Below are 15,166 nucleotides of genomic sequence, written 5' to 3'. Positions count from 1 at the left end.
AGACTTTGGTCGGTAAAATAATATGCCCCCTTTTTCAAGAGGAGCTCTGTTGCCACTTGGCCAAAATGATTAACACAAATTAGCAGCATGAGTCTGTGGTCAGCAGAATAATGACTTCCCAAGATGTCTGTGTCCTGGTCCCCAGAATCTGTGAATGTTACCTTACATCGCAAAGGGGACTTTGCAGTACCATTAAGTTTAAGACTTTGATATGAGGTTATCTGGGCAGGCCCATGAGCTAAGGGATGCAGGCAGCCCCCAGAAGCTAGAAAAGGCAAGTCAAGGGATCTTCCAGAGGGGACTAACCCTCATGACACCTTGACTTTGGCTCAGTGAAATTAACTTCTGATTTCTGGCTTCCAGAGCTGTAAGAGAGTAAGTTGGTACTTTTCGAGCCACTAAATTTGTGGTAATTTTTCAGAGCAATAATAGGAAACTAATATAGAATGTAATTTGGGTCTCCAGGCAACACTGTGTCAGCACCTGCCCCTTTTGGGATGACAGTGAAATCATGTATCTCAGAGATAGGGTGCTGGCTGAAATCAAATTTCATTTGATCCATGGATATTTATTACCTGAGCACCTACTGTATCCAAGCAGCATTCTAGGCATTAGGAATACAGTGGGGAAGGGAATAGACATATCTGCTCTCCAGGGACTTACCCAACAGTGGGGGAATCAAGCAGTATATTAGTGCACAGCAAAACAAGGTGCTTTCAAATGTTGGTATCTAGGAAGCCCTCTTTGAGGTGGTGGCATTTGAACTGAGGTTTGAAGGATAAAAAAGACATCTGCATGAAGATCTATGGGAGTGCATCATGTGTGCATTTAGGCAGAAGGAACAGCCGTAAGGAGAGAAAGCACTTGAACTGTTCAAGAATAGACAGGAAGTATGACTGGAGCCTAGAAAATGACAGGGAGAGAGAAGGGAACAGAAGAGATCTGTGGGGCCAGAAATTTCTAGGCCTGGAAGACATGGTGAGCAGACCAATCTTATTCTAAAAGGGATAAAGATGCCATTACAGAGTTAAAAAAAGGTAGTGTTGCAAGCTTTCAAGAATATGGCTTTTTAAAAGAATTTCAGCAGCTTTATGGAATAGGGGTGGGGGGTGGGCAAGGAACTACAGAATGGCAATAGAAGCACCATTGGAGAGACTTCCTTGGCTGAGAATGGTGGGTGGAGGTGGAGGGAAGTGGGTGGAGTCACATGAAGATAAGTGGCACGTGTCAGTGGACAGAAGTGGATGGAATCAGTGCAAGTGGGTGGAGTCACATGCGTTGGTAGAGTTACTTTTAGGGTAGTAAACAAAGGGGCTTGAGGATTATCCTAGCGCCTTGCTGCTTAAGATAGTGGGTCACTTACTGAAATATAGTAGACTGGGGACATGTTTGGGGCTGGATCTCTTTCTTACTGTGCTAAAATACAGCCTAAACAAATCAGTCCACTTCATTTGTAAGTTTTAGCCAAACTCTGGGGACTCCAACCTAGTGAAGGTGGTGTGTAGAGTGGTTAAATGTAGTCTCTGGAGTGAGAGTGCCTGGGATCATATCTCAAGGGCTTTCTGGCTATGTGGTCCTGACTGGTTGCTTAACCTCTCTTTGCCTCAGATCTCTCATCTGTAAAATGGGGATAATGAAAGTAATGTGAGAATTACATGACTGTGTGGCATGTTGTAAACACTCATTAAATGTTTCAGTTATGGCTTTGCTTGCAACCCTGAATTCCAGGTCAAACAGCTTTTCTAAGGCAGCACCAACCACAAAAAAGAAGTAATGCAAAGAACAGGGCCAAAGACTTTCAGGAGTTTTTAATTATCCAGCCTCCACCCACTGCAATGATATATCATTTTTTTTAGAGCAGATCCACTTAGAAAATGATGCCAGGACCTGGAAAATGGCTCTTAGCTTTGGAGAAGCTACAGTTCTTCCTTCACTTTTGGTTTCTTCTCTTCTTTTGGAGGTCCCTTTGGCTTAGCCACTTTCTCCTCCTCCTCCTTGGCTGGTTCCTTTTGCCCAGCTGGCTCTTCCAGCTTTGTCACATTCTGTATCCCAGGCAACTTCTGGTCATGTAACTCTTTCTTGATAATAGGTACTTCCTTTTCCTCAGCTAATGCCTCCTCTTCTGTCACTTTACTTTGCTCAGTAGACAACAGCTATTCAAGAAAAGAAGGGAGGGAAGAAGTAGGATAAAGAAATAAAGAGGCAAGACATATGTGGTAATTGTGATTATAATTACCAAGTCTTCTTTTTCTGGAAATGCCCAGAGAGAGGCACCTGGAGCATCCTCATAGATGCCAGAGCCCAACTGTGGTTTTGCCCCTCTGGAAAGAAAGCCCTTGTGGAACCTCCTTCCTCCACTCTAAGGCCACACGTGTGGCTGCCCCAGCTCTAACTCCAGGGCTGGGCATGTGACCCAGGCCTATCATGAATCCCTATCCAGGACATTTCCTAGGACTACTAAGAAGTAGGTGCCTGCTTGCTTTTTTTTTTTTAATTTTTTTTAATGTTTATTTATTTTTGAGAGAAAGAGACAGAGCATGAGTGGGAGAGGGGCAGAGAGAGATACAGAACTGGAAGCAGGCTCCAGGCTCTGAGCTTTCAGCACAGGGCCCGACACGGGACTTGAACTCACGAGCAGTGAGATGATGACCTGAGCTGAAGTCAAGTGCTTAACCGACTGAGCTACCCAGGCACCCCTTTTCTTTCTTTTTTTTAAAAAAATTTTTAATGATTACTTATTTTTGATTGATGGAGAGAGAGAGAGAGAGAGAAAGAGAGAGAGAGAGAGAGAGAGAGAACAAGAACAAGTGGGCAAGGGGCAGAGAGAGACTGAGACCCAGAATCCAAAGCAGGCTCCAGGCTCTGAGCTGTCAGCACAAAGCCTGATGTGGGGCTTGAACTCACAAACCATGAGATCATGACCTGAACTGAAGTCGATGCTCAACCAAATGAGCCACCCAGGCACCCCTAGGCACTTGCTTTTTAAGCTGGGAAGATATTAGTTTAGAGCTGTGGGGAAACCTTTGACCCTCCATGGGGAAGTGACTGCTTGGGAATAAGGCCAACAAAGGTAAAACAGAGATGGGGAGACAGAAAATGAGTCTGAGCTTCTGAATCTACCTGATGTCCTAGCAGTTATATGGATTAAGTTCCCATTGTTGCCTAAACGAAAGAATCGTGTTTCTGATATTTGCAAACGAAAGGGTCCTAACTAATAGAGATGGCACCTTCCTGCAGATGGCCTCACTGAGGCAGGAACAGGATTCAGAGAGAATGGGGATTGTCATCTCATCCATTAGGAAAATAATGCCAGAGAGCTGGATCCTGTCAAGACATCTGGTTACTGACTCAGGAACAGAGGCCAGGGAAGCAACCTTAGGAGGCCTCAGAGCCTTTGTCTTTCCCTTCATTTCTAAAGTCTGCCATTTCTACTTCCTTGTAATAAGTGCCCTTGAAATAAAGTCATCCAAAATGGGTAGTTGTTCACCGAGTCGTCAATGATCTCCAGAGTACAAGATTATGGGACTCTTGGCACACCCTCTCCTAGTCCTTTGAGTTCTTGGTGTTCTATGTGAGACAGAATAATCCAGGTACTGCTGTTTCACCTTACCCCATCCTCATCCTCAATCCTGGTCTTGATTTGAGTTTCCAGGAAGTCAGAAAAGCCCTTCAGGGTATGTTCTCCCTTATACAATACAGCCTAGGAAGAAAATGGAACAAGGTCAGGACAATATCCTCTTCTTGCAAAATATTCAGGGATTGCTATGTAAGATAAGTCAGGGTCAAATTCCTAACAACCTGAGTACAGGGAGTAGGTTCTTTAACCTCTCTGAGCCTCCATTACTATGGCTCTAACATAAGAATAATAAAAACTCTTCCACCATAGGGCTATAATGTAGTGCTTCAGAGCACGGACCTCGGAGCATACTGTCAAGGTTCAAACCCTGTTTAATCTCTGTATGACTCAGTTTTTCTATCTGTAATGTGAAGATAACAATAGTACCTACCACATATGTTGTTATAAGAATTTCTATATGAATTACTATATGAAAAGCACTTAAAACAGTACCTGACTCATAGTGAGTACTACATATAGTTGACATTATTATCATAACAAGAAGAATAAGAATAGTTCTTATTTTACAAAGCATCTGATCCATGATCATTGCTCAGTCAACACTAGTTCCCTTTCCTTTTTTAGTCTTTAAGAAGATTATGAAGCTGTTTACTGCCCACTGGTTGTCTAAACTCCCTTTCATATAACTAAAGACTTAAGATAGCTCCACCCTCTCAACTCAGCCTCATTTTGTACCACTCCTCCACATGCATCTTCTGTACCAGAAGGATGGCATCTCCTTCAGAGTGCTATGGCCACCCTTCTACCCACATCCTCGTGCATATTATACTTCCTACGTGTAGTTCACATCCCTCTTCTAATCTGATTTAAATACTCAGCATTCTTCAAAATCTCATGTCTCCATGAAATATCTGCCTTCCAGAATCTGTCCCCTTCAATTCCAATTGCATGTAGAGGTGGGCCTACATCATGACTTCTCTCCCACACTCAGTCATACTCTTCTTGGGAGCAGGAATCTTGGCTTGCTTTGTTTTGATGGACACCCTTCTCCAGGTGCCAAAGCAGAGCAGCATGGAGAGTATGTTCCATGACATTGATGATGCTTGCTGATTATAATACTGAAGTGTAAAAGACATTAACTGCTTTTCTATCATGTGATTTTCCTTCTTCTCATAGCACCCCACCCTCAATATTCACGTGGAAATTCCCCCCACCTTATTCCATATAGTCTGGGTAGAGTTCAGTCCCAGTACCAGAGGAAACTGGGCCTGACTAATCAAGACACTCATATCAGCCTGACTACACTGACTGGGTAAGGGAAGAGCAGCTAACCCAAGCTGGACCCAATTACAGCAAGTCTTGGGACTTGTGGGGAAGCTAATGGAAAACACTCTTCAACCTGAACATGAGAGGATAATAGGGGCTTGAGCTGAGGATGAAGCTGTTTGGGTAGAAGGCAGAGCTGGAGATAGGGAGAAACTGGTTCTCTGATAATGACATAATGGCATTTCCAGGTATGTGGTTCCCAAGTGCTCCTCACTTGTTGAGAGTCGGTGGGGAAAAGCCTGAAGAAGGGGTACCGGTCCAAGTACATCAGCTGAATGTCATTTGCCGTAATGTCAATCTTGGCAATGGTGACTGTTGAGTGGTTTTGATACTTTCTGCCCAACTCCTGCAACACTGGGAATAGTTCCTTACACTTTTCTGACCAGGGTGCATCTGAAAGAGAAGGGCCATTGCTCAAGTTCACACTAATAAAACTGAAAGTCAATACTACCCCCATAAACACCATCACCATATTTTACTAATGGTTCTGTTGCTTTGCAGATTTCACTCTTTCTTTTAACACTGTATTACATTATTTTACATTTCAATCACAGCACCTGGTCATTATTAAATAAATTAGAAAAAAACTGATATAGTCCCCTTCCACCCAGACACTAACACTTTAAGCATGCTGGGACATTTTCTTCTATTCTTTGTTTCTCCTTTGGCATAGCTTTCCACTCCAGTTGAAGAGAAAAAAAAAATAAGAAAAATATTTATGCCAGATGATTCCTCATGTTCTACCAGAAATCATGTGTGTGTGTGTGTGTGTGTGTGTGTGTGTGTGTGTGTGAATATGAGAGAGAGAGAGAGAGTGAGAGCACAAGAGTTTTCCAACAGAAGTTAAGCTCACAGTCCAAGGTCACCCAGGTAATTAAGCAGAGAGTGGGATTTGAAGTCAGGCTTCTTTGACTTGTGACTATTATAGTACACTGCCTTTTAGTCCCGTGGTAGAGAATGTACCTAAGAGGTTGAACAGGAAGTTGTAACAAGTACAATGACCCCTGGAAAGGGGACTTCCTTAGGGACAGTTCCTTTAAGCTTTGAGTCTGGCCCAGGCACCTAGCCCTCTGGAGAGAATCATGGACCAGCTCCAGCATGGAAAGAAACTGAACCTTCCCTGCTCTTTGTGGTCGCATTAAAGTTTCTGGCTCTGTGGGAGGGGTGGCTTTCAGGGCCCTGACACTCTACATTTGGATGATCATCCCTCCATTTACAAACCAAGTGCCTCCATGACCATCTGCTCTCCCTGCAGCTCCCCTGGAGCCCAATGGGCCCTGGGTTGGAACAGGAGGGGGCATAATGGTCACAGTCCCAGGGGGCCAATCTGAGAGGCCTGCTTCCAAGAAAATGAGGCTGCTCTTGCCTTTTACCAGAGCCAAATGAGCATTCTCATAACTCCAGTGTCAGGTAAGTATAGAAAAGCCGCCCACCCTCTCACGTAAAGGGAACAGATCATGGTGATTCAACCACACAGACCTTAAACACCTCACCCTGTGGATGAGAGTCCATTTCAGTGAGATTTTTAAAGGTCTGCACATTGCATTCCAGCCCTCAGGAAGTAATGGCACCAGAGCTTGATTTGAATTTTTTGCCTTGCAATGAATTTACTGTGTGACCTGGGGTAAGGTAATTAATCTTCCTGAGACTAAGTTCCCTGATCTGTATCATGGAGAAATCCACTGGACCTTCCTAAGAGGCTTGTTTTGAGGAGGAAAAAAGAGCAGGTGTGTGAACAGCCAACTCATGTCGGGCTCATTGTAAGTTCTCAGTAAATAGTAAATAAGAGAGATGTCTGAAATAACTTCATTATCACCCTTCTCTGTATCTCAGAGTAGGAGTGAAGTCCCCAGTTTGGACTCTCACATGCAAATCAGAAAGAGTAGAGAAAGGGCAATAGTCCTTAGGCAAGCACTGGAAATAATTACAACAACAATAATAGCAGCGATAATAGCTGTTATTTATCAAGTGCTTGCAATATGCCACACACTGCTAAGCTCTCTTCCTACAGGATTTGAGTCTCCAGTTTGGCCACACCAACTCAGGTAGGTTAAATACAGGCCATTTGATAAGTTACTTAAAGTCAGAACTGCTCTTCTGTACAGCAGTTACCAGCCAAGGCACTGAGGTCAGGCTGCCTAGGCTCCAATCCCTATTCTCAGTACTTAGTCACTGCCTGACTTTGGAAAAGTTTCTTCATCCACCTGAGACTCTGTTTAGTCATATGCAAAGTGAGAGCAATAGTAGTAGCTACTTTCAAAAGTGTGTCGTGAGGATTAAATGAGATAAAGTATAGAATGGCTCAGCAGAAGGCCTGGTATACCATAGCATTGAATCAGTGTTATCCATTAACATTATTATTGTTGTAAAAGCCATAGGCCTGAATTATATGGACAGTATTCCACATGTTCCAAGAATTAGATTTTCAGGAAGAGTTGCACTGTGGGTGATAGCATCTTAATCCAGACTCTTTGGATGTTAGAAAACCATCCTTCACATAGTGTTTTGCTAGATTTTTGAGTTTTGGGGGCCCAAGAATTCAGGAGCAACTCTTGAAAAGTAATGTCTGGGCCACTGCTTTCTATGGCCTCTGCAGAGATACTTACAGAACATCACAAATACATCCCTTTCCTTGTCAAAGACCACCACATTGAAGTTCTTCCCAACGAGTTGCTTAACTGGCCTCTGGTCCCAATATTTTGGAATCTCTTCACTGGATTGATGTTTCTAGGAAGCAAATTTGAGAGATCTGACAGTCGCCAGAAAGGGGTTGGCAGTTGGGGCTCCCTGCCCCAATGGGAAACAATGGGAAGTTTTCTCTTGTTCTTAACAAGAGCCTTGGGAAAGAGTTTGAAATGCTCATGTTCAGCCTGGATTGTTCAGGGCCAGTTGAGATCAGAGGGCTAAGGAAGAGGTAGGGCTTCAAGCTGAAATGAATTCTAGCCTTCCAAATATGTAATTTGTGAGGTTCTCAGATGAGAGTTGGGTTCATGTCTTTAACATCTTAACTAGTTTGTCCTGACCTCCCCCCTAAAGTTTATCTGTTCCCAATTACTTCCTGAATCAAAACCAAGATTATTTACATGACCTGTTAAACCTTTATCACCCTTTGGCTCCCATTAGCCTCACCAAGCTCATTACCATTCTTTCTTTGCTTTCTTCAACCATACTGGTCTTCTGTTTAACCAAAGGGCTAGCTAGCTTTCTTCCACCTCAGGCCTTTGTTGTTGCCATTCCTGTGTCTGGAGGGCCTTCCCCACTCCCCATTCTTGCTCTTCTTTCTTTATCCAGTTAACTCAGATTTACCCTTCAGAATGATCTCTAGGGAGGGCTTCCCTCACTCTCCCCAAACTAGGTCAGATCCTGCTACCATAAGTTTTCATAACATTTGATATTTTTCCTTGTATCACTTATTCAAGTTTATCATTTATATCTTATTTTTCTCATTATTTTCTTTTCTGGTTATTTGATTCATGTGTCTCTACTACACTAGACAGAATGTCACAAGGTATTTTTCTGTCTTCATCACTGAGTATGCACAGCCTGATACATCATAGGACCTCAGTAAATATTCTGTGAGAGAATGCATGAAAGAATGAACCTAGCTCTGCTTCTTTTTGAAGGAAGTGGTATAAATCTCACAACATGTATTTTTCTCTACAACCATTGCTTCCTGCAGTTTCTTGAATCCACACCCTTCTCTCCATCTGCACTGCTGCTCCCCAACCAAGGTAGCCTTCATCTCTCACCTAGATCACTGCAATAGCCCCACAGAGTTCTTTCTGCATCTCCTAATCTTCTTCACACTTTTATTCTACCAGTGGGGTTTTATTTTCACCATGCAAATTTTCCTTTCTATTGCTCTCAGGACACCAAGTCCTTAATATGCATAGCTGTCTGGCCTTTACCCAGTTTGCCAGCTCCTACAATACTTCCCTCGTCCCGACCCCAGCCTCTGGAAGGGACTTGAAGATTCTTTCTGAGGAAGCATAAAGAGGGTGGGGGCTGGACATGGGAGGTGGGAAATGGTGAAAAAGATGGAAATTAGAAATGGGCCAGACCAGGCATGTGACATCTCATACTTCATGTGAAGCATGCTCATCTCTATTGCAAGAGTTTGGTGGATGTATTGGCCCTTGACAAGGAGACAGACACCTCCTGAGGTTCAACTGGAGGGAAGAGAGAGAGAATGGGTAGTGCTGCAGGTAGGTTTGTAGATATGTTGACAGAAAATGAGGGGCCCTTGTCTTAATGATACATGGTCTCGTGCTCAGCTGAAACTGGAAGAAGGAAGGGGATATGAGGACAAAGAGACTCAGAGATGAAGAGAATGAACACACTAAGAGAAATTTCTATAGATATGTCAAGACATTTCAAAGAGCCCATGGGAGGTTTGTGATTCAGTGAAACCAGCCTGCCTCAGGGTGGTGTTCTTTTTCTCTAGCATTGGCCTGGAAGCAGTAGGGACATGAAGTGGGTTCAACCAGGGTTGTGATTTTGCCTTGTAAATTCTACAGGGTATAAAGAAGTTGAAGATAGATAAAGAAATAAAGGGATAAAGGAATTAAGGGAATCATCACCAGAGCGATGAACTATGGAATCCAAGTTCATGAAGGCAGTAGAGAGATTGTGACATGGGATCAGGAGACTGGAAGCCATGAGAAGGGTAAGGATTTACAACAGTATGGATACTAGAAAAAGGAACTAAAGGGATGGGAAGCTTGAAATCAGGTTTTCAGAGGGGCTGCCATCTCTAAAGTGTGGCCACAAGAGCAGGTGGCTGGAATGGCAAACAATAATTAGAGAAGAGAGAGACCAGGGTTTTGCATACTGACATTTCTGGAGGTGATGGCAGAGAAGGGATGGAAAGCAAGTCTGCAATGAGCTTAAGTCCTCAGAGAGTGAAAGGGACATGATCAGAGGACAGCAATGGAAGGTAGGAGCAGGTGATCTAAAAGTCCAAATGCATGAGGTCTGGCATTTTGAAGGTAGGAGGAAATGTCATGGAGGACACCAGCCTCACTACTTGGCCTGTGATGATGATGTGCATAGGAGAAAAAAAAAACAGCTTTCACTTGAGAAGGAGTGTCTGTGTGGGAATGGACAGAAGGTAATGGGAACCCTCAGAGGGAAAGGGACCAAATATTCTGGTTTGCCTGGAAAGTTCCAATTTATTCTGTTTCAGAATATTTTAAAGATTGCATGCCCCCAACCCGCATTATTCTCAAAAGTGTTTCCATTTGGTAAATAAAAAATATGGTCACCTAATGCAGCAGGGTGGCTGAAGGACTTCACAAGTGCTACATAAACAGCAGGAGATGTTGTGTTATGTATGATCCTTCTGCACCTTCTCCTTCCTTTTATAGCAAAACAGGCTCATTTTTAACCTCCCAGACAAGAGGTCCCTAAAACCTTTAGGGCTAAATCCTGATGGTTTAATACATCCCCACCCCCCTTTCCCCCAAAATCCATCTATCCTTAAATCTTTCACAGGAGAGTCCAAAAGGAGGAAAAGTGTCTCCTTTCATAGGATGTTGGCCCTGGGAACTCCTGCATTTCAGTTGAGAGTATATGCAAAGGAAATGCCTTTCAGAATAAAGAATTAATGGTGGAATCATAGTGTCAGGACAAGTCAAAAGTTGAAAAGATTGGAGGTGGAGAGATAAGGGTATTTCCCCATTTTGAACCATGAGATTGACCTTTATTCTGCCTCCCTGTTCAGATGACCAAAGCCATCAAAATTATGAAATTTTGAGGTTCAGGGTAAAGTTTGTCCAACAACAAACTTACCTTGGCACTTCTATTCAGAAAGCTGCGGCCAAATTTCTTGAGATTTTCGTAGGTTATCTCCTCAGAAGGCATTTTGTACCTCGCATCAGAGCTTAAGTTTAGGATTTGGACACATGGGATATTAACCTCTGTAATCCTGAAGTATTTGAATATATGTCCATTTCTGGGTTCATCTGCATCCACAATGATGAAAAGGATCTGCCAAATCAAATAAAACCTGTGTCCCTCTAGGATTGGAGGCCATGAGAAGGTTAAAGATTAAAACTGGCTAAGGAATCCCTTACTGAGGGAAAGAAACTCCAGAAGCCATGGGAGATCACTAACGGAATGCAAATAGCAGGGTCTATGGAGTGCCTCTGAAAGATAGAACAGGGCCCCTTTCCATCAGGCAGGGCAGCCCTGTGCCCCAGGGCACAGGCCGATGTTGTCCGTCTGCCTGGTTTCACCATCCTTGTGCAGGGTACCATCCACACAACCACAGGAAGTCAGGAGGTCCTGGACTTTCATCCAGGTCCTTGGGCAAAACCATAACTGACCCTCTCTGTGCTTCTATTTCCTTCCTTATCTGTAGAGATTATAAGAGTACCCACCTTATAGGGTTGTTGAGAGAATTAAACAGGACAATGGCTTAGTTCAATAACTGGGAGGTAGAAAATGCTCATATGTCAGCTTTTTTTGTTCTAAATTATTCTTCTGTCAAGGGAATTCATGACTTCATTTACTCATCATTGAACAAATATTAGTGGAGTGCCTACTAGGCATTTTGCTACCTATTGGGGACATAAGATCTGCCCTCATGGAGTTTATGTTCTAGTGGAAAAAACAGACAACAAAGGAGTGAATAAATTAATAAATTCATATAGCAATGAGTGCCAATTAGACAGTAAAAAGGGCACTGTGATAGAGCATGACCACATAGGTGAAGTCAGGTCAGAGCTCAGTGTTAGGTAGGAAGGTCAGGAGGAGTATCTGAGGAGGTGACATCTTAGCAGGGACATGGGTAATGAGTTAACAAGTCAGGACAACACTGAACCAGGCAGTGGAAATTGTTAACGCAAAAGCCTGGGGTCAGGGAACATAAAGTGTTCTTGAATAGAAAGGAAAGGCCAGTGTGGCTTCAGCATCATGAAGGACAGAGTCACGGGGGACAAGGTTAGAGACATGTCAGAGATGAGATCAGAGCTCTAATAACGAGGTTGAGTTTTAGCTGAATAAGATAGAGGGCCACTGAAGAATAATAAGCCAGAGAGTGCTACAATAATTTGTGAAAAATTACTCTTGTTGCAGAGAAGCAGTAAGATTGGAAATGGGGAGGCCACTTAGAGGCCACAGCAAACACTGATACCCTCAGGTCATTCATCTATCAAAATATTAAGGGCCCTGTTATGTGCCTGACATTCTTCCGGGTGCTGGGGAGACTGTGAAAACAGAGCAACGTATTAGAAACATCCTTGTATACTTTCAACAAATATTGGCTAGATGTGAACAGGATAAGATATGGGGGTATGACCTGTCTGAATAGTATTCATCCATTGTCTTTGGCTCTAAAATGGATCACAATCAATAAATGGCATTCAGGAACCTAGATAGTTGGGGTAAAGGGCATTTAGAACCTTATCTCAGGGGCACCTGGGTGACTCAGTCAACTGGTTAAGCATCTAATTCTTGATTTCGGCTCAGGTTATGAACTCACAGTGAGATGGAACCCCAGGTGGGTCTCTGAGCTGACAGCATAGAGCCTGCTTGGGATTTTCTCTCTCCCTCTCTCTCTCTCCCCCTCCCCTGCTCATGCACTCTACCTGTCTGTCTTTCTCAAAAATAAATAAACATTAAAAAAGAAAAAAGAACCCTGTCTAACAATATATGCCAAAATAAACTCCACCCAGATTAAAGAGCTAAATTTAAAAAAATAATCTGGAAGAAATATGGCTAAGTACTGACTATCATAACATAAGAGAAATAGAGGGAAGCAATCAGACTGTGATCAACTGAATTACATCAAAAATCTATATTTTAAAATTGAATAAACCAGGAAAAATATTAACCAGAGATATTTCTGTAATTGGAACAAACTTCCTGGAGAATATGGTGGGATGTAGCACAAACATTAAATATGTTCATGCCCTAGTGGCTTTACTTGTATTTATTTTGGGGTTTAAGCTTTTTAATTGTTTCACTTGAATTTTAGAGTAATTTTCTTGAAAAGGAAAAAAAGCCTGCCATTACCATACTTCTTATAAAAAAATAAAGAGAAAAAAAGAAACTAATTGCCTCCATAGTACAGGTGGTGGTAACTACATAAATACAGGTATAGGTCTTAAGAAAAACAGATTTGTTTCTAATGATGATGATAGCAATGATGATAGCAGTGTTCACTGTACATTGCTCATTGCTCTACATATGATGCTTCTAATTCTTACACACAGTTCTCCATTTTACATGAGGTGATTGAAACTGAGAGGCTTAGAAACTCAGTGAAAAAAATCCCTTGTAAGAGGAAGAAAAGTTGTGTAAAGTTTAAACCTTTCTGCTTCACACCTTCAGGCTGTTCCTATTCCCTGAGCTCAGGCAGGGGTGGTCTCTCCTCCTCCTCACCTGCAGGCCAAAAACCACCCACAGTGCAACCACTCACCCTTGCTGGAGCGTCCATCAAAAAGCAGCCAAACCTCACATTCCCATGGTAGACTTCTCAAAAAGATGAGGGAAGAAGAAGCATAGGTATAGCAAGAAAGGAAGAGACACTGGACAGGAAGAAGGGAGGAGGCTGGTTTAAAATTAAGTAGTAAATAATATGTAGTATCAATATACAAATAAGGAAGCTGGTATGGAAATGAATATGCAAGTTCTCCCTGGCTTAATTTATAACCAGCCTGGCAGGCAAATAGCATTAGGGTCTACAGGTTCTGGATCCCCATTCAACAAGGGCAATACCACTTTCCACAAACCTTGTTTGTAAATTCCTTCGATGCCAACTTGTAATGCTGCATTATCATACCAAATGACTCGGATCTTTTAGAGGCGAAGAGCAGCATGTGATTCAGGATGTGCAATTCATAAATCAGATCCTTACTCTGAAATTACCAGGGAAATAGGTCATCCAGGCACAAGCTGCCCCAGCTGCCCTTCTCCCAGGGACCTTTTGGCTCACTGACCTCGGTGTTGTATTCAATAACAAAATCTGTAAGGTGCTGCTTTATGACTTGATTGAGGACCTGTTTGTTGGTACTGTCATTAATAAGCTCCTCACGGTTCACAATTTTTCCCTTGGACAAAAGGAGAAAAACATTAGAGGGCAGTAGCTTCCGTAATATAGACACTTAATAAATATAAATAGCAAAATTTTCCCCTTGGACAAAAGGAGAATACCATCATGACAAGTGTAATCCATAATCTTTACTTCATAAATAGGAATGGCCAGCCTGTGGGTGAAACATGGGTCTGTGGCAGCTGTGAAAATCTCCAATCTACAAAGCAGGGGGTGTAACCAGCTGCTGTGCTTTGAAATCCATCCACATAGTTGTACTGATGCTGAGCAGTATCTTACACACTGCTCCTAACCGACGCACTGTTTCAGGGATACTAAGGCAAGCTCATTTCTGGGAGATGCAGGACTTCTCTGGTAGGCAACTTTGGCCAACTTTCTTAGAACTGCAGTCAAGGACCTTCTTTATTTCCAAAGGGTCAGACCTACATCCTGGCCTGATGAGTTCTCCCTGCCCCTCACCCCACATCAGCTCCCTTTGTTCCCTTTCATAGGCATTTTCCCCAATCTTTTGCATATCTAATCCTGTTTGATGACTGCTTCTCAGAAGGACTGCAATTAACATAGAGAAGGAAATAATTCCCTGTAGCCCACGATCAAAGTCTGCAGGGGAAGGAGAACAAAGAGATGGCTCTCTTCATTGGTTTCTTTCTACTCCATCTCCTTCTCTTTGCATCCACCAATCCTACGCTCTAGTCCAAATCCCTTCCCTGGACTCCTGCAAAAGCCTTCTAATGGTCTTCCAATTTCTCCCCTTGTTTCCCTCCAACCCATTCCCTACCTTCAGCCAGAGTGATGCGGTTAAAAAGCACTTATGTCATTCTCTTGCTCAAATACTGCACAGCCCCTGTTGTCCTTTGGACAGAACCAAAACCCTATTCTGGTCGTAGTAATAGTCTGATAATACTAATCAGACTTATCAAGAGATCATATTGTACCGGTCACACAGTTCTAAATATGCCATATTCAAGAACTGTTTTAATCCTCATAACATCTCACTGAGCTGTGAATCATTATTTCTTCCATTGTACAGTTGAGGAAATCAAGGTACAGAAAAATGAAGTGACTTGCCCAGGGTTGCTAAGCTAGTGAGAGGTAGAGCCAAGATTCCACCCCAGGCTGTCTGACTCTAGAACTCATGCTCTTAACCATAAAAATAGACCAACTTTGTCCTAACTGAATTTTTCAAATTTGCTCTTTGGCTTTTGATA

At 42.8% G+C, this 15,166-nt stretch overlaps 2 protein-coding genes across 7 annotated transcripts in view; one reads left to right on the top strand and one right to left on the bottom strand.

Annotated features, from left to right (window-relative positions):
• The window catches only part of ACSM5 (acyl-CoA synthetase medium chain family member 5), a 185,331-nt gene that overhangs the window by 113,061 nt on the left and 57,104 nt on the right, over positions 1-15,166 (top strand). The window lies entirely within an intron of this gene.
• PDILT (protein disulfide isomerase like, testis expressed) overlaps positions 1,794-15,166 on the bottom strand; it is a 42,837-nt gene continuing 29,464 nt past the window's right edge. Inside the window, exons 6-12 of the mRNA XM_042921786.1 lie at positions 13,846-13,956; positions 13,639-13,764; positions 10,694-10,891; positions 7,510-7,630; positions 5,118-5,296; positions 3,611-3,700; positions 1,794-2,153 (exon numbers count right to left, since the gene is read on the bottom strand). Coding sequence (XP_042777720.1) covers positions 1,917-2,153; positions 3,611-3,700; positions 5,118-5,296; positions 7,510-7,630; positions 10,694-10,891; positions 13,639-13,764; positions 13,846-13,956 — 1,062 coding nt within the window. The 3' untranslated portion in view covers positions 1,794-1,916. The remainder of the gene's footprint in view (positions 2,154-3,610; positions 3,701-5,117; positions 5,297-7,509; positions 7,631-10,693; positions 10,892-13,638; positions 13,765-13,845; positions 13,957-15,166) is intronic.

The sequence above is a fragment of the Panthera leo genome, chromosome E3, assembly GCF_018350215.1.
Source record: "Panthera leo isolate Ple1 chromosome E3, P.leo_Ple1_pat1.1, whole genome shotgun sequence".
Lineage (NCBI taxonomy): Eukaryota > Metazoa > Chordata > Mammalia > Carnivora > Felidae > Panthera > Panthera leo.
The sequence above is the reverse complement of the archived record's forward strand: the minus strand, read 5'-3'. Positions and strand labels throughout refer to the sequence as shown.